This window comes from Leptodactylus fuscus, chromosome 4 (genome assembly GCF_031893055.1).
Source record: "Leptodactylus fuscus isolate aLepFus1 chromosome 4, aLepFus1.hap2, whole genome shotgun sequence".
Taxonomy (NCBI): domain Eukaryota; kingdom Metazoa; phylum Chordata; class Amphibia; order Anura; family Leptodactylidae; genus Leptodactylus; species Leptodactylus fuscus.
In genome coordinates this window covers 181,496,174-181,522,748 of record NC_134268.1, presented here as the reverse complement: position 1 = coordinate 181,522,748, position 26,575 = coordinate 181,496,174, and the positions used below count along the sequence as shown (strand labels likewise).

Below are 26,575 nucleotides of genomic sequence, written 5' to 3'. Positions count from 1 at the left end.
CACAGGTCTCGGCAGTGACCTCTTGACAAATGGCACATGCGTGCTGTGATCTGCCATTTGTGCAGAAGTGAGGCCTGTGACTGGCTATCCCATGAACAACAAGGGATCTATTTACACACTAAGCAAAAGCAGAGGCCAGGGACAGGTGAGTACTTTTCTGTATGTATATATCCCCAGTGGTACCCCTATTTAACCATAAAAACATCAAGCGGACAGCCCCGTTAAAACATTACATTAAAGCCAGTGGACTGCAATAATCTCTAACTTGTAGTTTAGGACACAACTAATATAAGTGAACAACACAGCCACTCATCAGGTCCCTGGCTGGTCATGTGATCAGCACACTACCTGGAGCTTAGTTTCCATAGACTTGCATAGACATCAGGGACTTCCAGCTGGTGGTTGTCTTAGTTGGTCTGGTAGTCGATCACATGACCGTCCGGGACCCGATGAGGACTTGTATGAAGTGAACATTGCACCCAGTCAGTGGTTGTGTTGTTCTTTGTACATTAGTGAGCCCTGTAGATTATTGTAGTGCAATACTTAAATGGTGTAATTGAGAAGCAAATCTGATAAATTGGAAGCAAATCCTTTTTTAAAATCTGTTTTAATTTCTTGCAATCTAACAATTTCTTTTCCTTTTAGGGGTTTTGTGGTCACGCTTCTCTTTGGGAAGATAACCTCTGAGAAGTACCTGGAGAGATGTGAGCACTCATTTCTTCCTCCCACTTCTGCTGGAATCTCAAGGGTAGGTTAGTGTGATGTACAATTCTGTTGATGTATAACCTGTGTGTGAACATGGTTTAAAGGAAACGTATCGCCAAACTATTTGTTTACTAAAACCAGTTGGTGAAATCTTTTTTTTTTTTTTTTTTTAATTCTAATCTGTTCTTATTCCACATTGTAATTTTTTTTATTTTTTATTCTACTTTCAGTACAAGGTTATGGGGGATTTACAGCATAGCCAAGACCATAGCTGACTCATTGAGGTCTATGGGATAGTTTTCTAGACCTGCTAGTGCATGTGCTGCCATCTGTAATGGAAATGAGGTGGCTGTTGCAGAGGAAACACCTACAGAATTGAGAATTGTCAACATATTTTAAGCTTGGTGGTCAGAGTGAAAATTGAATATAGTACTTTTTAATTAATAAATAATATTGATAGTGACATGGAATATTTTAAAAAATATACATGAAGATTTCTTTAATGTTTAACATGAAAATTTCATGTAGAAAAATATGTAATTTCATGATGACACTTTCCCTTTAAGCTAACCTTACATATTAAAAGTGTGTCAGCAATTTCAAGACCCACTTCCAACTCTCCCCTGATGGAAGGTGAAATTCACTTGATCAGTTCTTTTGTTCTTGTAGATTTAAGCAGGTGCCAAGAAAGTGACAACAGCTTTCTCCCCTCCCCCAGTTCTGTATACATGCACTTCTCAGCTGGGCATGCATGTGTATGGGGGAGTTGGACAGGATAGCTAACTGAAGCATATGGCTGGTCCCCTCATTGCACATGCTTATGTGTCCATATGCAAAATACTCTCTTAGATACTATAAGGGCTTAACTACATGACCGTGTTTTATCTGTGAAACACCGTCCATGAGCGGCTGTATGTCCTGGACTGAACATGACCATGTGAAAGTAACTCACTGGAGAGCCAGATTGCTACAGGAATGACTATGATACATGGAGCTCTACTCACATTGCCTAGTCAGCCCAGGAATTGCTGCATCCCCCCCACGGACTGTGGTTAAAGGGGTGTCCCCACAAAGCAAGGTATTACACATCAATAGGACCGGGATCATAATTTGCTGGTGATGGGGTGGAGTCCGACGGCTCAAATCACCACTGATCAGGTGAAGGAGGACTACTTCCATCTCCTGTTCTCCTGATCAGGGATGGTGTGAGCAGTCAGACTCCCAAGTGATCTGCCCTGTCCTTTGGATACAGAACACCCCTTTGATTCTTGTGAGTAAGCCGTAGAGATATCTTGCCCATGTACAGAGCCACACGGACATACTTGAGAGATGCGCAGTGGGAACTTCCATAGACCTAAATAGAAAACATCCCGGAAAGTCGCACTGTCTGTGGATGACATGATGCAAATCCCTTGTAATAGTGCATGTGTTTACCCAGGGCAGTCCACTAAAACCCTGTGAAATAACCAGGAAGATACCAATGAAGTCTGGCGTTGATTTCCTTTTGCTTTCAGTGCGGGTGTACAGCGCATTACTAGGTTTCTTCTTGTCAGGAAGCCTTACATTAGCATTCTGCCATGACTTTATCCCTTTCCATCAGTCACTTAGGAGATAATGAATGGATTACTTGTATTGTGACCTCTGCGCGGCCTCCTTGCTCTGGTAATATGATGGGTGTGTTCATCCTATTGCCGTCATGCACCAGTTCACTTCATAGAGCGGAGCAGTACTACATAGGTACGCTGCCAGGCTCCTGGCCATATGCCAGCATAATGGAATCAGTGACAGCAAAAAGGAGCTGTTTCTAGTTCTGGATGTATCGTTCTCATAGTAGTGTCCTAGTAAGTCATGTCATCAGGCCATGGTCTGTTTATTGACTTACTATGTTTTCTTCACGTCAGTCAATTCTTACTCACAGGGGTAAAATCCAAATTGTGCCTCCCATTCTATTCAGTGGAAGGCATAGACTAAATCGGGTTGCTGAAAAAATAAGCATTTTACTCAAACTTAGTCTGAATTCCACTATTGCTTAGGTTGTAGAACCCGTGATACGAGACACGACTGGTCAGTCCCATTCATCTGAGTGTTATCAGCCGCAATAGAAATCCCAAGCTCTGCGGGAAGCAGAAGGGCCAGAAAGTGGCATCAGTTGCCACAGACTAGATTTTAGCCATTGTCAGACAAAAAGGGGGGATAAAGGCAGCCAGAGACATTAGATGGGGAGTGTTTTTTCTCCCCCTTCCTCCTGATAAACATGCAAGCTCTGCTATGGTATAAGGCTCTGCTATGGTATAAGGCTCTGCTATGGTATAAGGCTCTGCTATGGTATAAGGCTCTGCTATGGTATAAGGCTCTGCTATGGTATAAGGCTCTGCTATGGTAAGCTTGCATGTTATTTTAATGGTAAGATGCTAATAAGCAGAAAGTGAACCTAAACATTTAAGGGTTATTTTTGTTAGACTGACACCTGCTGTCAATGAACAGAGATTCGGCCCCCCCCCCCCCCCCCCCCTCAACACATCGGATCATCAGGTCAGCTCATTGACTCCTTGTGTGTATGGTCGCCTAATTGACTCTCCTTTACGCACGACATCCAGTCTTTGTTCTACTTTGTCCATACGCTGTCCTCCACAACACTAATATTAAACAGGAGTGTACTGTGCCGTGCCTACTTTTTGTTGTAATTGTGCCCCTGATCGCGCACGTCACCTGCTGATTCACACAGCATTTGCTAGAAGTCTTCTCTATAGGCAGGTTGGTGGGAATCTTCCCTAGAGAGAGGACTTGTATGTCACACAACAGATTGTGTGAATTGGCAGGCCACGGGAACAAATAAGGGGCTTTAACATATGAATGGAGCTGTCAGGGGCACAGATGTAACTAAAATTAGATACAGCAAACACATTATACTCCTAGAAAAAGAAAAAAATCCCAACAGCGTCTTTTTAAGTAACTCAGAATGATCTAGACATCCCAATTTTCACAAAGACTGTATACTTCACTTCATTTATAATAATAATAATTTCTATGTCCGTTTTTATTGACTCTAATGTAAACAGAAAGACGGACGCTGTCTTCCATCAGGTTTGTTTACTTTTGTAATGGAAGTAAAGGTCTTACGTGCAGGAAACCTTCAGTGATGTTTTTTTTTAATGTGAGATTGAATGGAGATGGACACCCGAGGGAAGGGGACTCCCTTTGCTTTCTTTGGTTAATGTTTATTGCACCCATTGTATGATGGATGAGAGCAATGGGCATTAACAACTATAGTGTGAACCTGCCCTTATGGAGTACAGAGTGGACTGAATAACCTTGCTTAGAAAATGAACTCCCTTTACTTCAGTGGGAGATTGTGGGCATGCTCTCTGACCTGTGTATGGCGAGGAAGGGTGTGAGCGGTGTCTATAACCTATTGTCAGTGGAGTGATTCTGTGTTATCTCCCCCCATAATTATAATATAGGTTACCTTGGGACATAAGGGCTAGTTCACACGTGGGCAAAGGGGAGGTTTTTGACAGCGGAATTCGCTTCAAAAACCTCTCCTTTAACATGGTGGTCTATGTAGACCACTAGCTTTTTTTTTCCTCCTAGCGTTTTCCGCCTGAAGAAGCGACATGACCTTTCTTTAGGCGGAAAACACCTGAAGAATTGCATAGAAGTGAATGGGAGGCGAAAACCGCGCGGTAAAAAACCGTGCGGTTTTTTGCAAAAAACCGCGCGGTTTTCGCCTGCAGTTTCTATAGCACATATAGGAAAAAAAAACCCTAGCGAAAACCGCTAGCGAAAACCGCGTCAAAAACCTCGTCAAAAACCGCGTGGAATGCAAAAAACAGCGTCAAAAAAACTCCTCGAGGTTTTTTACCTCGCACAAATAAGCTAGGCGGTTTTCACGTGTGAACTGACCCTAATGGTGCCTGCGATGCTAGTGAAATGACAGCTGAGAAGTGATCTCTACAGAACAGGAAGTGTCGGTCTTAGTATTCAGTGTGAAAATGCAAGATTTCTGAAATTTTATATTAAACCAACCTTTAAATGGCAAATCACATTATTCAGAATGACTGCCTTCTGCTTGAAGCTACTTTCCCTCAGTCGATGGTGTTACAGTTTTTACTATAGACATTATCAAATGCCATAAATCTCTAAACCTACTACGTCACCAGCCTTCCCGAAATCCAGTATATAATTCACCTACTCATAAAATTGAATCCGATTGGCTTGCTATCACCGGGGCCTTATAAACCTTGGCTTGTGCTGTAGCAAGATGACTTTCCATAATATAAACCTGGAAATCATCCCAACAGGCCTCTATCGTCGTATAAACCTTGTATGGCGGGAGTACAGGACGGTCATTTACTGGCTTCCCTCTCCTTTTGGAGCTTGACTGTCGACGACATCATCAAATGATGAACATAATGAAACCTGTTTTACTTTTTGCAGACCATGAAATGTGAAACACTCTGCAAATTGTGGCTGAGGAAATCTGTGCTTGTTCAATACCAACCTCACACTATACCAGGGATGGCGACCCTATGACGCACGTGTCACAGGTGACGCGCCAAGACATTTTGGGTGATGCACATCAGCAGCTACTTATTGTGTTATTGCAATAAGCAGCTGCTGATATTTTTTACTCCCCTGTCCATGCTCCAGACCTGGCCGCCCTCCACTGCCGCCTCCAGGGTGCGCTGTTGCCGATGTTGAAGAAGACTGGTACACTGTATGTAGCGTCCCAGCATTCTTCAGCATTGTGACGTTAGTAGCGCCACCTAGAGGACAGGTGAGTAAAAAGTATCGGCCACTACACTGTGTGGGGGTGTGGAGATAACTGGGTCATATACTGTGAGGGCGTATAAAAGGTGTGAGGGCCATAAATAGGGGTATCCTAATGCTGCATGTGGTGGGAAGAGGGTAAAAAAAAAAGGATTGATATACTGGGAGGGGGGGGTAGAAAATGGGGTCACCGTGTGATAGCTAAAAGAAAAAGGGAGTTATATACCGTGTGATTGGCCAGAAAAAGGGGGTCATATACCGTGTGATGGCCCAGAAATACATTTAATATAAATATATCAAAAATATATACCTTTTTTTTTTTTTTTTTTTTTTTTACAAGTTTTGAAAATCCAAGCTCGAAAGTTTAGCCATGCCTGCACTATACAATGGCCATATTGTGCAAACCTTGACAGTAATTGGAAACAATACATTTTCAAGGCTACAGCTCTGTACTGCTCAGACTGGTACAGTATGCAGCTTTCCTGGAATAATCTCTATAGAAGACACAATTCTGGCCATTGTTTGTGTTGTCTTTGTGGACTTCCTGCTGTCTTTGAGACAGAGGTGCCCCATTAGAGAATGAATCTACTGTACAGAGGAAGAGTCGTCTTATGACTTTTCTCGATAGGATGAATAACTTTGGGAACACTAATTTGCTTATTTTTTTTATTCTTAGCGAAGGTGGAGAAAGGTCCTCTTTAAGACAAGTCCAACTCTTTGCGTCATTTAATAGCCGCCTCTCCACTGATTCCAGCACAGTTAGAATTTTTTTTCTCTAGCTCCCACCATTCCTGAGTAATATGTACAGTCTTGATGCCTGATACACTACTTGGGCTGGGTATGGCAGGGGCGGGGATGCGATTCTGAGCTTTGACACTGTCCACCTCTGATTAGAGCGTAGAATCGCTCCTGCTTTCCTGCTCCTGCCTGACACCGCCCCTCCTCCATAACGGACACCAAAACTAACAGTGTTATTTGCTCAGGAATGGTGGGAGCTATAGAGATTCTAACTGTGCTAGAATCAGTGGAACAGTACCTATTAACATATGCTAAGAACTGGAGGTGAGAGGTCCTAATAAGCTAAATTCAGGTTACTATTCGTTTTACTGCATTGTGGGAGCTATATGTATCCGATGATTCAGTGGAGTAGAGAAATACCTTATATTAGGGATCTCTTCATATATATATATATATATATATATATATATATATTTAAATCAACATTATGGGTTAAACATTAGTATCAATGTATTGACAGTGTCATAGTGTCCCATCTAAGGCTAAGAACAACTACTACAGTTTCTCTACAATGACCACTGAGCACTGATAGTAGGATAACCACTCCTGTCTACACTTGGGGAAGGATCAGCGGTGTTCATAGAGGGTAGGACACAATGATGGGGACCACAGGATCAATCACTGACAATAGGTGATGGAGACAGATAAGTGCATTCCCCCATTCCCTTCACCTTGACCTCTGCACAGTTCACAGAGCATGCCCACACTTTGCCATAGAAGTAAATATGTTATTTTTTTTTCTGTCCATGTGCTAGCTGTAAAGCAAATGTTTGGGGCTGTACTTGCAAATCAGACTGGTGGTTGTTAGTTTTATTTAACATTTAGCAGGGGTTTTTTTTATATTTTTTAATTATTATTATTTTAGGTCTTGGAAGAAATGAAACGTGAAGCTAGACCCATCAAAATTGACAGAAGGGTGACAGGTGCCAATATGATTGATGAACCCCTGCAGCAGGTAAGTCTTTATTGCAGACTTGTTTTTGCTTTTTATTATGTGGAAAATGATTGCTAACTTTTCTGCAAAAATCAGTAGTATAAACAGATATAAAGAATTTCTCTTATTTGGTAGTTTTCCTCCGTCCTCCACCCTACTAAACTGACATTTAGGAAATGGTCATGTGATGGAAATGGAGGAGGAATTTGAGGCAGACTTACTCCTCAAACTCGTCACCACTTTCCGCCCCTCCCTATACCTGCAACAGAAAGCTGAAGAAGATATTTGCCTTTCTGCTGTGTCTTTTACTTGTTAAAGGTGTATTCCCATCTCGCTTGTTTACCAACCTGCAGGCTCTGTGCTCTCTTCAATTCCTAGTTTTCTCGGCACATTGGTGGGTGGGGTTTCACTTGCTCTGCTATCTGCTATGTTTGCAGTCAGTAATGAGGGATTGGTTGTAAATGGATTGCCACAGTATGAAGCTGATGTAGCAGAGCTGGATTTGAATCAGTTTGTAATACATCCGGGGTTACCAGACTCCCTATCTCAGCCCTTATCAGCCAAATTCAATTAAACCGACTGATAAGTGGAAGAGCAGGAGATAAAACAGCTCAGAAATACCAGAGCTCTCACCTCCCCCAACCCCTATCTGAGGAGCTCCGTTTCTTGTCTGTGGCAGAGACATACACAGCTCAGAGCTGCTGCCGAGCACTCGGCCCCTCCCTCCCCCCCTGAGAGCAGGCACCTACGTCACTTGGGGACAGCAGATAAGCTCAGCACCAGGCCACTGGTCATAGAAACGCATGAAAACAATGAAGTGAATAAATTAAGATAGCGGTTTTGATAAAGCAATGCATTTAGAAAAACTCTTAAATCCACATAAGCTAGCAGTATAGTATTCACACGGAGGAAAATGGTGAGGAATTTGGAGTGGAATTTCAGCGCTGAAAAAAAAAAGCCTCCCATTGACTTCAATGGGTTCCTTTTTCTACTAGCTGAAAAGGAACCCATTGAAGTCAGTGGGAGGCTTTTTTTCTTTTTTTGTTCAGCGCTGAAATTCCACACCAAATTCCTCACCATTCTCCTTTGTGTCCTAATAAGGCTCAATGAATGGGCCAGATCAGATGAATGTCACGCGCTGATTCAGCAGCTAAATCACCTACAAAGTTTGTTACAAGACTGAGCAGAATGTGTAGTGTTTCTTTGTTTGCTTCAATTACTGACTCCCTTTGAATAAAAGGCAGATTCGGGGTGTAGTTGTGTTGATTTTGAGGTAGAATACACCTCCAAAATCAGTGCGGTTTGAATATGCCCTTTCTATAAAATCTATAAAATATAGCAATATGACTAAAACTCCCAAAGTGTCAGATTACAGCTTTATATAGAAGTTTCTGGAGCGAGGCAGAGGCTACTGGAGCTGAATAGGAAGTTTCTGTCTTGCCGCAAGTACTTTATTGAAATAAATACAGGTCGCTACTTCTCTATAATGTCCTATATGATTTTTTTTTTCTTTTTTTTTTTTTTTAATGCTTCGGGAGACTTAAATGAGCAGACTATCCTCTAATGTCTGTGTGTAGTGTATTGGAGACACCCATCAGCTCATAGATAACTAAAAATTAGAGCTAGAGCCTGCAGGGGGAATCCAATGAAATGAAATAGTCATCTAGTGGCCAGGGATGGTGTTATTCCTCATGTATTAAACATGCTCTGTACTATTGATTTATGCAAAGTCTGTTGAAAGGTTAGGTACACTTCTTATTATACTCAAGATGAAGAAAATATAACTGTGTAAATAGCAAATAGAACCCAGTGTTGCTTTATTATATTTCCTAAAACACTATGGTTTGTGATTAGGGATGAGCGAGTAGGTATTCGATTGAATACTACGGTATTCGAAATATTCGTACTCGATCGAATACTACTAGCTATTCGCAGTAAATATTTGATTCTGAACCAGCGTTGATTGGCCGAATGCTATACAGTGTAAGTATGTGAAAATAAATAAATAAAATATATACATATATATACATATATGTATATTTTTTTAATTTAGTATTGGACTGATTATATGGTGATTTTGCCAATGGTCATATGTTATTTATATGTATTTAATACAATGAACTGGATTTGTTTTATTTAAATGTGCTTGTTGTATTGGTTTTGATATTGCTATCTATAGTATTGTATACCAGAGGTCCCCATTGACCTGGCCATGGACCAGTACCAGGTTGTAGATCACTTGTTACTGGGCTGGCCTGTTCATTGGAGAGATCTGTAGCCTACACCAGGAGATCAGTTACCTGGTTATTAATGCAGATCTCAGGACCTGTTTTTGTGCACAGTATATAGATGTATCTTCTATTCTGTTCCCAGGAACCTTTGCCATAGTGCTGTTGGGACCAAGGAGCAGAATAGAAGATGCACACTAATTATAGTAACTGTATGAGGGAAGGAGAGTCTATTACCCATGTAGGGGCACTATTACACTAAAAGTGCCCCCACAGTCAATAACATGGCCTTTGTGGGGGAAACTATAAACTGATATAGGGGCGGCACGGCTCATTGGTTAGCACTGCAGCCTTGCAGCGCTGGAGTCCTGGGTTTGAATCCAACCAAGGACATCATCTGCAAGGAGTTTGTATGTTCTCCCCGTATTTGCGTGGGTTTCCTCCCACACTCCGAAGACATACTGATAGTGTCCCCCCCTCTCCCCCATTACAGTTATAGCGCCTCCCACAGTTAATAACATTACCTGTATCAGTCTATGGGGGAGACTATTACCTGTGCCGAGGGAGACAGGGCCAGGCCATTGGAGAATGGCTTGCATAAAAGATTGTATATATGTGGTGTTAGTTTCAGCACAATTTTGCACTTTGCGGTCAGGGGGGCAGTCTGTCTTTCTGTTCCAGCCCAGAACCGCCACCTGACCGCAGAGAAACTAATTGTACTGAAACTAACATAAATAATTGCTCAGGAATGGTGGGGGCTGGGGGAAAAATCTCAACTGTGCCAGAATCAGTGGAGTGGAGCACCTATGAAGGATATAAAGAGTTGGAGGTGGTGAAAGGTTATTTAGCAGCGCACTGATGCATAAAACTTAACATTTATTCATTATTATTAAAAAAAAAGTGCTCACAAACAATAACTTTAAAAATTCCCCTATTGGAGATAATACATAGAAAAATGCTCATATGTGCTAATGAGCCCACAAAATAGAGATTTTTGGCAATGTCACTTTAAATGATAACCATAAAGTATACTGACCACCAACTGTTCGTTATAGTCTGCCTAGTAAGATGACAAAATGAACGGTCTTACCAGATGTCAGGAGTGGGAATCTCATTCAGGACCAGGCCCATCACAGGAGGACGTTCAATCCCTGTTGTTTACCTGCCGATGCGTGCTAGCCCCCATTGACTCCCGCCCTGACAAGGGCAGTCCCAAACTAGCCCTCAAGCAAGACCCTAGTTGTCCCTACGCGTTTCACAGCGCAGTAACGCACCGCTCATCAGGGGACCTTACTTTAAACTGCTAACTGCAGACTCCTCTCATCTCAAACTCATGCCCACAGTGGTAGGACATCTAAATAGTTCAATCTCCTAGCGCTCGCTAAGTGTAGTGACACTGGCTGCACCCGTTGCTCCAATCAAGAACTTTAAATACCTTTGTGGCGCTCCTCCCCTTACCTGTATTGCCAGGGGGTAAATGGATACCATTCCGGTTTTGGCGCCATCTCGCGCATACTCATGACGCCGCTCGTATCGACGTACTCCCAGTATTCATGTCTCGCGGGATCGCACTCCCGATCCCGCGCATGCGCAGTAGTTTGCCGCACGTCAGTGCACGGAGCTTCACAGCATACTCCGTACATGCGCAGTAGCGCTTCTCTGTCTATACAGACATCTGAATGAGGAAAAAGGGGTTTGCACAAATCCAATCAGTGCACTCCAACAAATATAAACAAACATATAACCCCTAGTTTCAACAATTTTCTATCCCCATCCCCCATACTTTCCTAGGAACGGTGAGTATATTGTGAAACAAACCTCATCCACCTCATTGCTCAATAAGCATTTACTAAACCAGATACTGTCCCTATTTATTGGTCTGTACGCATACCCTAAGAAATAACAAATAAACCAATATACTTTTTTTTAGTAGTTTTCACAGAAACTAGAACTCAGATGCCGAGAATTTTTAAGACTCAAGAGATTACCCAAAAATCTCCTAAATAAAACAGCAATAATTTAGTTGCTCATTCAAACCCCGTGGAGACTCCGTTTTTAATCTAAATATCCATTTGGCTTCTCGCTGCAACGTCATTTTTGACCAGTCCCCTCCCCTTTGATGTGGCTTAACCAGATCAATACCCATAAATCGTAGACAGTTTGAATCTCCCCCATGACAGGAATTAACATGTCTCGCAACTGGTGTATCCCTCTGATTTCGTATGTCCCCCAGATGCTCACCAATCCTTCTTCTAAGCTCCCTATTTGTTTTGCCTACGTATTCTAACTTACATTGACAAGTGATCTTATAGATCACCCCTCTTGATCTACATGATATGAAATGTCTGATTTCAAAGACTTTTTTCAGAACCTCAGAAAAAAATTGTTTGCCTGTCTCCAGATTTTTACAGGTAGAGCATCCACTACATTTAAAGCAACCCTTTGGTGGGGACAACCATGTTGGATTCTTTTGTATATTCAGGTGACTATGCACTAGACGATCCCGCAGGGATCTACCCCGGCGAAACGTTATCTGTGGTCTATCTCCAACTGGCGCTTTTATGTCTGGGTCAAGGGTTAGAATATCCCAGTGGCGCTGCAATATTTTTCTCACCTCCAATGCTCCATTGTCATATGTTCCAATTACACGGACCACATTGTCCGAGCTCTTATTTCTCTCTCTAGCTCTTAACAATTGGGTGCGATCACAAGCCAAAGAGGATTTGTAAGCCTCTCTTAATATCTCATCTGGATATCCCCGTTTTCGGAAACGGGACCTTAATTCTGCCACCTGATCCACAAAGGCCTGCCCCTCAGAACAATTTCTCCTCAGTCTCAGGTATTGGCCACGAGGAATCCCCTTCTTTAATGGGTACGGATGACTGCTGTCCCATCTTAAAAAGGAATTTGTGGCTGTACTTTTTCTGTACACCTTTGTTTCAAGTGTACCATTTAATCCCTTTGAGATTAATACATCCAGAAATGGGAGCGAGGAACCACCTATTTCATATGTAAATGATAGGCCTATTATATTTACATTCAGATGTTCAACGAATTTCTGGAAAGATTCAGGAGTACCTCTCCACATGACCAGCACGTCATCTATGTACCGCCCCACAGTTCAATTCGATTGGTAAATTCCTCGTACTCCTCCCCAAAAACCACTGTCTTCTCCCACCAGCCCAGGAGCAAGTTCGCATAAGTGGGCGCACATGGATTCCCCATGGCGGTGCCCCTGAGCTGGTGGAAGTGCTGCCCTTTAAAGACAAAGTAGTTATGGGTGAGGGAAAATTCGAGAAGATCGAGGATGAACTGGCTGTGGGCGCGGTACTGATTCCTTCGCGAACGCAAGTAGTGGCCAACTGCTCTCATGCCCCACTGATGCGGTATAGATGAGTATAAGGCCTCCACATCAATAGAGCACAAGATAACCTCCTCATCCAAGCATATTCCCTCCAGCTTACGTAGTAAGTCAGAGGTATCCTGTATGAATGAGGGAAGAGAAGTCACATACGGTCTCAGAATCTTGTCCAGATATATACCCACATTCTGGCATAAGCTGTTAACACCCGACACTATTGGACGTCCCTTTAGGGGGGACAGGCCTTTGTGGACTTTCGGCAGACAGTAAAAAGTCGTCTCCACTGGATGTAGTGGCATCAAGAATTCAAATTCCTTATCAGAAATCAAATTAGACGTTTTTGCTTCCATTAGTAAACTACGTAAAGCGCCACTAAATTCTACAGTTGGATTGCTTCGCAGAATCGCATAGTTCTCTTTATTCAGGAGTAAGGACTCACACATCCCAATATATTGGGAGACATTCATAAGCACCACATTGCCCCCCTTATCCGCCGGTTTAATAACCAGTTCTTTATTGGATTCCAGTTTTTTAAGAGCTTCCATTTCGGCTCTGCTTAGATTTAGGGGGCAATGCGTGTGCTTAATCTTCTCTAGGTCCGATGTCACCTTACTAAGAAATACATCAATACAGGATATTTCACCTATAGGGGGAAGTTTAGAATTTTTAACCTGAAGGTTCGTGAAAGGACCACAGCCAGTTGTTTCCCCACCTTCCTCTCCTAAACCAGCTAGCAGTCTCACATCAGGTAACAGATCCACTGAGATACCCAGCTCTGAGCTTAACCTCTCGTCCTGTTTACAGAAAAACTTTTTCCACCTAAGTTTTCGGGTGAAGAGATGTAAATCCTTCACCCAATTAAAGACATCAAGATCAGAGCTGGGAACAAAGGAAAGGCCTCTACTTAAAACACACATCTCGGTTTCAGTAATAGGGATAGAGGACAAATTAATCACTTGGAGCTCTGTTGAGCTTGAGTTGGATTCCGATTCCTCAGGAGGTATGATTGTTCTAAAAAAAAAACTGTCTGTGTCCTACTACCTCTATCTCGTCCCCTTCCTCTTCCCCTTGTTCTACCTCTGTTTGTTTTAGTACGAGTCTCCGAGTCAGATCTTTCTGTATCAGTTGAGGAGATATCTGTTTCTCCTCCTTTAAACGTAGATCTATCCCCTATTGTGCTATATACTTTATTCTCCCTGAAATCTTGTAAGTCTCGTGCGAATTGTTTGTGTTTACGTTCTTTCAAATGATATTGAAATTTATCAAGCGTATTCTGTAACTGAATTTCCTTTGACCCAAACTCAGATTCACCCTGAAACTTCTTAATTATTTCCAAGTGTTCTTTTAGTTGATTTTCCAACACCTCCAGATGACTTTTCTCCTCCTCCAAAAGCAACTGAAGCAATCTCAATGAAAAGCCTGTGGCTTCTTTCTCCCACTTGGCTAATAAATTAGCACTCCTAATACGGTTCGCGGGAAGTAATCCCACCCTTAGGCCTCTAGGAACTATACCGTTTTTTATATAGTTTTCCAAACTCTGGATCTCCCACCACGAAACTATCTGTTCCTTAAAGGCTACCGTAAGATCCTTAAATGCCGTGTTAAAGGATGGAGTATATCTTTTTTGTTCAAAGTTTTTCTCTGAAAATACCTCTTTTGCTTCACTTAGCCATGCCTCTTTGTCCAAACCAACAGACAGCAATCCAGCCATGCTCAATTATATTGACTAATAAATAAACCAGCAAAAATATCGAGCCCTCACGTCTCCCCAACAATGTCTTGGGACGTGATTTGCAACAGGTAAATCAATTATTTAGCAGCGCACTGATGCATAAAACTTAAAGAGGACCTTTCACCACTTTTGGGCACATGCAGTGTTATATACTGCTGGAAAGCTGACAGTGCGCTGAGTTCAGCGCACTGTCGGCTTTCCCGATCCGTGCCCGGTGTAAAGCGCTATCGGTCCCGGGACCGTAGGGCTTTACAGTCAGAAGGGCGTTTCTGACCATTAGCCAGAGATGTCCTTCTGCCTCGCGGCGCCTATCACGCTGTGCTGTGGAGCGGGGAGGAACTCCCCCTCCCGCTCCTGATAATACTCGTCTATGGACGAGCTGTGCGAGCAGAGGGAGGGGGCGTTCCTCCCGGCTCCACAGCACAACGCGATTGGCGCCGCGAGGCAGAAGGACGTCTCTGGCTAATGGTCAGAAACGCCCTTCTGACTGTAAAGCCCTACGGTCCCGGGACCGATAGCGCTTTACACCGGGCACAGATCGGGAAAGCCGACAGTGCGCTGAACTCAGCGCACTGTCAGCTTTCCAGCAGTATATAACACTGCATGTGCCCAAAAGTGATGAAAGGTCCTCTTTAACATTTATTCATTATTATTAAAAAAAAGTGCTCACAAACAATAACTTTAAAAATTCCCCTATTGGAGATAATACATAGAAAAATGCTCATATGTGCTAATGAGCCCACAAAATAGAGATTGTTGGCAATGTCACTTTAAATGATAACCATAAAGTATACTGACCACCAACTGTTCGTTATAGTCTGCCTAGTGAGATGACAAAATGAACGGTCTTACCAGATGTCAGGAGTGGGAGTCTCATTCAGGACCAGGCCCATCACAGGAGGACGTTCAATCCCTGTTGTTTACCTGCCGATGCGTGCTAGCCCCCATTGACTCCCGCCCTGACAAGGGCAGTCCCAAACTAGCCCTCAAGCAAGACCCTAGTTGTCCCTACGCGTTTCACAGCGCAGTAACGCACCGCTCATCAGGGGACCTTACTTTAAACTGCTAACCGCAGACTCCTCTCATCTCAAACTCATGCCCACAGTGGTAGGACATCTAAATAGTTCAATCTCCTAGCGCTCGCTAAGTGTAGTGACACTGGCTGCACCTGTTGCTCCAATCAAGAACTTTAAATACCTTTGTGGCGCTCCTCCCCTTACCTGTATTTCCAGGGGGTAAATGGATACCATTCCGATTTTGGCGCCATCTCGCGCATACTCATGATGCCGCTCGTATCGACGTACTCCCAGTATTCATGTCTCGCGGGATCGCACTCCCGATCCCGTGCATGCGCAGTAGTTTGCCGCACGTCAGTGCACGGAGCTTGTCAGGGCGGGAGTCAATGGGGGCTAGCACGCATCGGCAGGTAAACAACAGGGATTGAACGTCCTCCTGTGATGGGCCTGGTCCTGAATGAGATTCCCACTCCTGACATCTGGTAAGACCGTTCATTTTGTCATCTTACTAGGCAGACTATAACGAACAGTTGGTGGTCAGTATACTTTATGGTTATCATTTAAAGTGACATTGCCAAAAATCTCTATTTTGTGGGCTCATTAGCACATATGAGCATTTTTCTATGTATTATCTCCAATAGGGGAATTTTTAAAGTTATTGTTTGTGAGCACTTTTTTTTAATAATAATGAATAAATGTTAAGTTTTATGCATCAGTGCGCTGCTAAATAATTGATTTACCTGTTGCAAATCACGTCCCAAGACATTGTTGGGGAGACGTGAGGTGGTGAAAGGCCCTCTTTAAAGGAATCTATTTAATAATGTAATTAGTATCCTATAATTAGTAACCTTTAACATTGTAATTAAAGTAACTTTATCCTACAAATGGCTGGCCCACTGTATAAGTACTTCTACCTCTCGTGACACCTACAACTATCTCATAGATTGTAAGCTCACTCCTATTGTGTGACTCAGTTTCTTACACTGTAACGCAGGGGTAGGGAACGTACGGCTCTCCAGCTGTTGCAAAACTACAACTCCCAGCGTGTATACTGGCTCTGCTGTTCTGGGAACTCCCATGGAAGTGAATGGAGCATGCTGGGAGTTGTAGTTTCACAGCAGCTGGAGAGCCGAAGGTTCCCTACCCCTGCTGTAACGTCTCATTTCGTCTGGACGTGAACCCTCTGATTTGTAAAGTGCTGAATATATTGGCACTATAGAAATAAAGGGTATTATTAATTTCTGATTACAATTAGAAAACTGCTTTGATTCTTTTATGTGGCAAACACAGATTTAGTTTTTTCTGCGGAGTTGCATTCTATGTATCATGGCTATTATTCACTGTAGATGTGTTTTTGTGTTATGCAACTTCTCACCTGCTTCTTTGTTAAGCAGACAGGAAGTGAATTCTCACATAGACAATGAAAAAGGAAATTCTGCAATAACAAAGTGCTGAGGACATTGAAACATGTCCATGTTGTCAGCACTCGGGATCCACTCGGCGTCCGCTTCTTGGCAGATTACCATGTTGGTTAGGAAAGATTTCACTCATCTGCAATACATTTGTTCTAAGCTGATCATAAGACACGACAACTATACATTTCCTGCTTGGATATATCTATTTTAGTTTCCCTTTATTTGAGGATAGGCCTTCACTATTTAATTCCTGGAGAATCCCTTTAAGCTTCTAATTGCAGCATGTTTATTGTAATTTTTTTCCCATATAACTTTATGGGTGATCCCACTGTAAAATATGGCAAAATGCAATGCAGAACCTTCTTTGTATTGTATCTTTCACTGCATTATTTTGTGTACCAGTTATCTTCTGTGTGGCCTTAGCCAAGAATATATTTTTATGTGAAATAAGACCATGCTGGGGGCGAACCTAAAAGGGAGAATTTAGTGCATAGACTGAAGATTCACTTTTTTCAATTCTAGACGCGCTGTCACCTCTCCTGACATGTCTATTTTAGCGAATTCATTTCCCGTGAAATTCCCGTATATCTTCGGAATCTTTTCCTACAACTTTACATTGTGTCGTTTTTATGTTGTCAATTTATTCATACGTTTTTAGAAAAAAAACAAGTGTTACCTTATGTGGGGAGTGTTCCTACCCAATCGGTGCTGCAAGTGTTTGACTTTGTAAGGTCAGAGGAATTTGTGGAGGAATATCGGGAACAGCAGATTCCTGTGCCGTCATCTGACAACTGTATTAAAGGGGTTTTCTGGCCCCAAACTGATTTTCCATGCTGATGGCCGATGCACAGGTTAGGTTATCTGTATGTGACCTCCTAGTGGAAGTGGAGCAGCTTCACTTCTATTTCGGTAATAGGAGTGTCTCAGCAGCCCTGTCCAATGACTGGTTATTCGATGGCATTGCAGTGCTGCGCCTATTACTTGAATAGGAGCAGTGCTGTACATGGTCCCCATCCACTAGCAGCTATTGGTACCTGGTGGTTTGTAGAACAGCTGATCCGGGCGGGGTCCCTGATCGATCACATACTGATGCCCTATCTTGTGGATAGGTAGTCAGTCTGGAAATTGCTTCCAAATGAGTAAACCTCACTCGCCGCAGCGGCCAGCACAAGGTTGGGTGACCACACCATGTTAAAAGGAATTGGCTGGTTATTGGTTGCCCTTCCCACCATCCAGGTAGCTGGACAATTGCTCTTAGTGGACAGTGTTAGTGATGGTATTACCCGCTCCCTTTTTCCAGCGTTGGCGGCACACGGCCTCTTACTTGTACCTGTGGCCATACAATATATATTACTCCATTTCTTCCTGCGCTCATTATTTTTCCAGACCTGTAAAATGGTTTTCTCTGTGTTCTAGGTCATCCAGTTTTCCTTGAGGGACTATATCCAGTATTGGTATTACACACTTAGCGAAGATGAATCATTTCTCCTTGAAATAAGGCAGACTGTTCAGAATGCACTTGTTCAATTTTCCACCCGGTAAGTAAACACTTTTATCGTGTACTCTGCTCCGACTGAGAGAAGGTCACACAACGTTTCTTCCTATGCTCTTCGCTGACTGGGGAGGAACTCTTATTTTACGGTTTGAAGCTTTTATGGGGCTAAGGATGTAGTTATGGTCAATTGGAGAGGTGTTAAATGAGTAGTCACTGTTAGTGTTTTCATGTAGTAAAGGGTAGCAACTATTACACTGACCCAGATGACCGATGGTACAAGGAAATCATTTTATAGTCCTTTTATAGTTTATGTAAAAAAATCCTAAAGCTGGAATAGTCCCACAGCAGGGAAGTCGCCGTGCACCCAGTGAGGATGAGATTTACCCAAATCCTATCCACATAAAACCTATAGCGCAGAGTGACCTTTGCAGCAGATTTTAAACTTAAAACCTGTAGCAATAATTGACACATTACATCTGCGTCTTTTATCCTTTACAATGCAAATGCTGAAAGCTGTAAGATAGATCCATAGATTGCTGCGGGTAATACCTAATTTGGGGTAGTTTTTGCCACGGCAGATTCCAGTGAAACACTCCTAATAGAAATTCCATAGTGTCCGTAGCCTAAGGGCTAGTTCACACGGGGCACAGGACCGCGTGTTTTGGTCCTGAATTTGATGCGGGAAGCCGCGTCCGAATAGGACCAAAATGCACTGCCGCGGCTTCCCGCTCCAGAGTAGGCCCAAATGAATGGACCTAGTTCGGAGGGTGCTGTCGCGAGGCGGACGTGGCAACATGCCACTCATGGAAAAAAGAAGCTAGTGGTCTACATAGATCTCTATTGTGAGGGGGCGGATTCGGCGTCAAAATCTGCCCCCTCTTGCCCTGTGTGAACTAGCCCTTAAAGAGTTTGTCAAGGATAAATATTTTTTTCTGAATTAGGCTGGGGAAGGTGAAGGGGAAAAAATAAAAAAAGGAAAAAATTACTCACCTGTCCTCGGTGCTCCAGTGCTTCCCAGCATAGTCTGGTCCTGCTCCGTTGTCTTCTTGCAGCAGAAGTCCTCGCCCGACTGTGACGTCCCGGTCCCTTGCCTTAAGCTGCTGAGGTCAATCAATGTAATTTAATGTTAATAGTTGGCAGCTTGGATTTCATTTTTAAAACCAGTTATCCAAAAGCTTTCTGAGTTATAAAAATAAGTTTATTAGAATATTGAAACTTTAGAACCTTTTACTTTTTTCCTTTGCTTTACTTTCATGCTCTGCAACGCCGGGGAAAGATGAGTCATTGTAAACTCATTTTAGCTTCTTCTTTTGGAAGCAAAAATAAAACCTTAATGTGACCTGGACCGAGCGTTGTCAGACACGCAAACTGCTGTTAAATCTATTAGAGCCCAGGGAAACAATTTCCCATCTGTTATTCTGTTCTATTGCTTCATAGAAATCTGAAAGCATAAAGCCATTACCACACCAAAATATCCCGATCCTAATGAGCATTTAATTATGGACAGAGGCGGCTGTCGAAGATGACCCTGCGTACCCACACATGCCAGCCCACCATGCACCACAGTCTCGGGAAACCGAGAAAACTGTGTTACGGGCATATGGAATATCTTTTAACCCTGTATGAGGTGCCCTGTTATGTTCTCAGATATATGGGATGCAGATTGATCTGGTATATCAATATTGATCTTGATTGCTTTTTTACTCCCTTAACTCTTTCAGCACTCCTTTGCATAACTATTAAAAGTACCCTATCCTATCATTGGATACCTTTTTTTTCTGACTACCACGTAGGAATAGCCTTAAGAAAGGCTATTCTTCTCCTACCTTTAGATGTCTTTTCAGCGCCGCCATTTGGTAGAAATTCGGGTTTTCTACGGTATGCAAATTAGTTCTCTCGCAGCACTGGGGGCGTGCCCAATGCTGCGAGACAACTCTCCAGTGCTGCCTCCACCTTCTTCTGGAACGCCCTCTCCTTGTGTCTTCTTCCGTCCTGGGTTTTCAATCTTCTAGGCATGCGCAGTCAGCTGTGCCATCGGGCCTCGGGCAGAGCCAACTGCGCATGCCCGCGGCCACAAGAAAATGGCTGCTTACACAGGAAGCTGTGTAAGCGACCATTTTCTTGTGGCCACTTACACAATAAGCACACAGTAAGCTGGTTGGCTATTCCTACTTGTTAGTCAGAAAAAAAAGGGTATCCAATGATAGGATCCCTTTAAGATCCACCTTAACCTGGCACAGATATCTATTTCATAGATTTATGGAAATACATAATGTTTTAAATATTATATGTATATTATGTCCACTAAATCACATTTCCTCCAGAGCTACTATACTATGTATAACTACTAAGCTAAAGGCTCTTGTATTCTGGCTCACTTTGTGCCTAAATTATTGGTGTCCTGTGCTGGGTCTGTTATGTTTAATAGGCCCACGTCCCACGTCCCACGTTATGAAAATGTAGCTTTTCTTTTTTTTTTTTTTTTTTGCAGATTTTGTTGCGGTTTTTGAGCCAAATCCAGGAATGGATTGAGCAGAAGGGAGAAGTATTAGAGCTTCCTATATATATTTCCCTTTCATTTTGTAGCCATTCTTGGCTTTGACTCAAAAAACTGCAACAAAATCTGAAAAAAAAAAACTGTGTTTCCACAATTTGGGACCTCATCAAATCGGATTAGTGAGGCACAAAAAGTGTTTAATGCAAAGTGTCTAGTGGACTCTTAAATTCTTCCAAATTGTTATAAATTGCACCGAAATTTTTTTGTGCCAAATAACTAAGGGTTTGCGTAAGAAAGAGAATTGCGTCTTATCATGTTTATCAATGTCATACAATCTAACACTCAGCATGAGCCTCCGCCATCTGTCTGCTAGGATGCTACTAGTAAATCGCCCCTATGTCTTTCAGTGTATAATGTATGACATGTTTATAGTGTGATGCTGAAGTCTGGGTCAGACGGGTTGTTTACTGGGTTTTTTTTTTCTCTTTGACTTCACCTTCATTGATAATTATACATTTCAGTAAAATGTGAATTGTAGCAATGGGTAACATAGATCTATTCCTATATGATGTGACATTATTGTTCTTGTGTTTCCAGCTATTGTGTGTTGTCATCAAGTACCTTCTCTTTTTATAAGGTCTAAAGAAATTGACTGGCAGCCTTATTTTACCACCCGATTGGTAGATGACTTTGCCACCCACCTCCGAGTGTTCAGAAAAGCTCAGCAGAGGATGGCAGAGAAAGAAGAGCAGAAGAAAGGTAGCAGTTCAGTGTTGAAAAATGGCAGATGGGTGGCCATGTCTTTCTCACTCTCATATATATTAAGTGGGTGGAGATCCTTTCAGCATTGCTCCTGTACAGTGATGTCATGGCAGGGAACAACAATACTCGCTGGTCAGGTGACTCAGGTTGTGTTGCAGTTACCTACACAGGGGGGGGGGGAGCTGTAAAGGACTCCAGAATAGGAGTCTAGGAAGGCCATCCCCATCTATCAGTAACTGATGGCACATCCTATAAATAAGGCATTACTTACTTTAGGTTGTGTTCACATCTGCATTGGAATCTCCATTTGGATACCCTGTCGCAGTGTGTGCCAAAAGTCGCCGGAAGTAAAAGTCCTGCAAGTCCAACGTTTAGTTTGGCAGGTTCAGCTTTAAACAGTGCGCTCCTGACTGATCCCATTTTAGATAATGGAGTCTGTCAGACTCATATGTAACCACTGTTGTCACATTCCGCCTATCTGTTCTTCGATGGACCAGAACAACAAGCTATTTCTGGTGTAAATCTAGCATCAGTGAGAAGATCCTTTAAGAAGGTATAGGAGGCATTGTTGAACAACTGAGGTACACTTTAAAGGGATCGTCTGCGTGATCTGACATTGTGCATGGAAAGTCTCATGCTGAGCAGTTGGGTTGCCAGGGCGGATCTTGCTTGAGTCCTTTTAATTAGTATATTATCTTTCTACGATACTGACTGAAGGCCTCAGCAGCCTGACTGCCCAATGTGAAACTGTTCTCACCATACCAGATAACAAGTCGGGTGGAAGAATATGGCTGGAGAACCCTTCATGGAGTGACCCTCCAATGTTTAGTTTTGTTTTTATAAGCTGTGCAAGGTAGTCACTGAGGTCGAAACCCCTGCACCCATGTTCATTACCTGCATGGAGCAGAGGGACCTCCTGGTACACAGAAGACCATGCTGGGGAATAGAAAAGTTATAGGGTGATCATATAACTTTTTGAAGAAGGTGAATGTAAGATAAGGGCACTGTGAGTGGACAACCATCACCAGACAATATAATCCATTCCCCTACCGGCGGTAACTGTGCCTGAATTATTAAGCTTCAGCCTCTTAATAATTCAGATTTATAGGAGTGCACCAGAATTGAAACCAGGAACTAGCGTATATTTCTGATATCTTGCGTTGGCTTTCTGGCATGAGCTATAGTAAATTTGTCGGGCCAATGCATCACTGCTTTGGTCTCGGCCCTGCTCTGCTCAGTTTTGTAAAAGTGACAAGTGCGGCATGGAACACCAAGATGGCACCAAAAAGGACTGTGCACAAAAGATGTACCATAGCATACAGCATAGTATGGGTAGTATAGTATAGTATAGTATAGGTTAGGAATTCCCACCCCAATGAGCCAAAAAAAAAAAAAAAATCCCTGGAATGTCCCTTTAAATCCTATAATTTTCCCACAGCCCAGTGCAGAACTTACGCTTAGCGTTCCAAGTAAGTTGACCCTGAGAGCAAATCTGTTGCTTTTGACTTTTTGTTATAACTGATGTGCTCTGTAAAGCCGCCCCTTCCCCAGGGGGCAAAGAACTAGTTGCAGCCACACAATGTAAATTTGTACAGCGTTTGCTGCCTTGTAAGTGTCTTTACATTCCTACATTGCTGCTGCGGTTTACTATTCTTCTGCAGTCTATTTAGAGAATGTTTTATTAATTAGTTTTCCATTTGGTTTCTATTGATTTATTACATTGTCAGCAGATAATGGTTTTCTGCTTTTTGTTTCCTATTACTTTACTATTGTGAATTGCGTGTTTTATTGTGAGGGTTTTGTATTGGCCCATGAACCTTACGTATTGGACACTGCATGGCATGCATATTGTTACTGCTGAATTAGCTGCTTTCTTTAGCCCATCAATGTGTTAATCACTTTTTTCTTCCTCATTTGTGTTTTTACTAGCAGACGCAGCAGAAGAATTTGTAGATACTTTTTTTGAGGTTGAAGTTGAAATGGAGAAAATTGTCTGCCGTGACCTCGTGTGTACTTCTTCCAAAGATGAGGAAGGTGGGTTGATTCTTCTGTATCTTTCAACCACTTAACGACCAATGATATACATGTACGTCATTGGTCATGAGGGCTTCGGGTCCATTCACATGGCGGAAAATGGTGAGGAATTTGATGTGGTGTTCTTCAGCGCTGGAAAAAGGAACCCATTGAAGTGAATGGGAGGCTTTTTTTTTTTTGTTTTGTTTTTAGCGCTGAAATTCCACACCAAATTCTTCACCGTTCTCCTCCATGTGAATAGACCTTTATATGCAGAGGGGCCAAGAGCTGAACTTTCTCCATATGAAGGGGAAGGTGTGCCGACTTTATGATGGATTGTTTTCGCCATATGTGGCTGTCAACCGTTTAGATGCTGCAATCAGATTTGACCACAGCATCTAAACTGGGCCAGTGCCATGGGGGTTGCCATATTGTAACAATTACCAAATATTAAAATAAATAAATAAATAAAATTTTGCAGTGTATTAAAAATATATAAGAATTAAAGATGAGCGAGTAGTATTTGATCGAATACGACTATTCAATCGAATACTCGTATCGGTCGAATACCACGCGGGAAAAATCCATTGAATTCAATGCAAAAACCTCCTCGTGCTCCTCATCCGGCTACTTCGGGAACTTGGAGGATCCAGGGTGTCGAACTTTGGTTTCCATGGAAACCGGAACAACATTCCCGTTATTTTCCCATAGACTATAATAGGATTCGATATTCGAACGAATACTACTCGGTCATCTCTAATAAGAATCACCCTTTTTCCCAGATCACGTGAAAAAAAATCAGCATTTAAAAATATTTATAGTGAAAAATTAAATGGCCAAATTTTAAAATAAAATATATATAAATATACTATATACATTTGGTATCATTGACATCATACTGACCCACAGAATTTAGGTAAATTCTACCACCCAGTGAATACTGTAAAAACTAAACCCATAAGAAATGCATTTTTTACCAGATTTAACCCCGTTGTGAATATTTCCCATCTTTCTAGTACAATGCACAGAAAACTAAATGATGCCATTACCAACTACGTGTTGTCCTGTTAAAAATAAGCTGCTATGTGAGCTGGAAAAAAAAGTCAGGCTCTTGGATTGTGGGGTGGAAAATCGGAAACGCAAAAGACAAAATATAGGCGCAGTCTTTAAGTGGTTAAATATCCCCATGTAATATGTGGTTGTTATTTATTCCTAAATCACTATTTTATTGTTGTTTTGTGCTTTGTGTGCTTGTTAATGCAAATGTCTTGGTCAGCCATTAAAAGGATTGTAGATTAAAGGGGATTATCTAATGAAGTCGTCTCTATTTAAGTAGAAGCTTGCATGGGATCTCTCTTCTTTAACCCCCAGTGATCTGCTGTTACTGTAACATAGTGCTGCTGCTGGGGTAAATGTGGCAATACATGCCACCCATTCAGTTGAATAACCTATCGCCAGCAGGTAAATTAATCGAAGTTCACGAGTAGATAGATATTACTGTACATAGACAAGTACATAGACAAGTACAGTATTTATCTACTCTTGAACTTGCCTCATCGTCCTCACAGCAGCGCACCAAAGCAGCTGCATTTGGACTGTAAGACGCACCCCCGTTTTCCAAGGAATATAGTCTTATAGTCCGAAAAATACGATACATGCAATACTTACCAAAGCTTGCCTATTGCTGTAACTATAGATTTCCTAATCTGTGATGACCTTTATGTGGTATAATACATTTGGTATAATATATAAGGTCAAAGCTGCGGCCACAGTACGTATTCTCATGTGTATCATGTACGATTGTATGTTTGTGTTTACAGGGTTCCTGAAGGATTTATGTGAAGTTTTACTGTATTTATTGCTACCTCCTGGAGACTTCCAGAACAAGATCATGCGATACTTTGTGAGGGTAAGGTTTTTTGTTTTGTTTTTTTTAATAACTAAAATGTTTGCTATATGACTTGGCTAATAAATTTTGGGCTGTTGTTCAGACAATTCACCATTTGCTTTTTCTTGTAGGAAATCCTTTCACGAGGAATTCTTCTTCCTTTAATAAACCAGCTCAGTGATCCTGATTATATTAATCAATATATCATTTGGATGGTGAGCGTCTCAGGACATTTACATTCATTTTATATGTACTGTATATACTCAAGTATAAGCCGACCCGAATATAAGCCGAGGCCCCTAATTCTACCACAAAAAAGTGGGAAAACTTATTGACTCGAGTATAAACCGAGGGGGGAGGGGGGGGGGGAATACAGCAGCTACTGGAAAATTTCAAAACTTAAAATGGTCGGAGTTTTTCGGTGCAGTAGATGCTGGGGAAGGGGAGGGGGTGTTTGGTTGTCTGTCTGCCCCTTCCAGTGGCGTAACTACCACGGAGGCAGCAGAGGCAGCTGCCACAGGGCCCGGGACTTTAGGGGCCCGGTGACAGCTGCTACCGCTGCTATCATTATACTCGGTCGGTATATAGGTCTTTTCGGACCCCCGAGTATAATGATCGGGCCCCCTGCAAAGGTGCCCCCACTCCTCAAGGAGTGTTGTTATCCCCTGATATTAGGCATTTTTAGAGATCAAAAATGACCTCTCTTTTAAAACTGTGCTATAAATACTATATCTTCTCATTTGTGTCTCATATGTCTAATAGCAGCCTTAGACTCTGCGAAGGTTTTCATTGCAGCAGTGACCTCATTTACATCACAAATGAGACAGGCAGGATCCCAATAGAAGAAAACACCTCTATAGATAACACCAATAGTGACCTATTATTACATCCACTACTGACAATAGATGATGATACAGCACATCTGCTCCCCCTCCCTTCCACAGAGCGCGCCTAGAAAACT

At 42.3% G+C, this 26,575-nt stretch overlaps 1 protein-coding gene across 4 annotated transcripts in view; it reads left to right on the top strand.

Moving 5' to 3' along the window:
• Positions 1-26,575, top strand: part of SNX13 (sorting nexin 13) — a 120,136-nt gene that overhangs the window by 42,609 nt on the left and 50,952 nt on the right. For 2 of the 4 annotated variants that reach the window (XM_075271417.1, XM_075271415.1), the window contains exons 3-9: positions 646-748; positions 7,139-7,228; positions 18,376-18,497; positions 21,589-21,710; positions 23,646-23,747; positions 25,547-25,635; positions 25,746-25,829. In XM_075271417.1, coding sequence (XP_075127518.1) covers positions 646-748; positions 7,139-7,228; positions 18,376-18,497; positions 21,589-21,710; positions 23,646-23,747; positions 25,547-25,635; positions 25,746-25,829 — 712 coding nt within the window. Of the gene's footprint in view, positions 1-645; positions 749-7,138; positions 7,229-18,375; positions 18,498-21,588; positions 21,711-23,642; positions 23,748-25,546; positions 25,636-25,745; positions 25,830-26,575 lie in introns of all 4 variants that reach the window. The other 2 variants (XM_075271416.1, XM_075271414.1) reach the window with 1 other exon arrangement.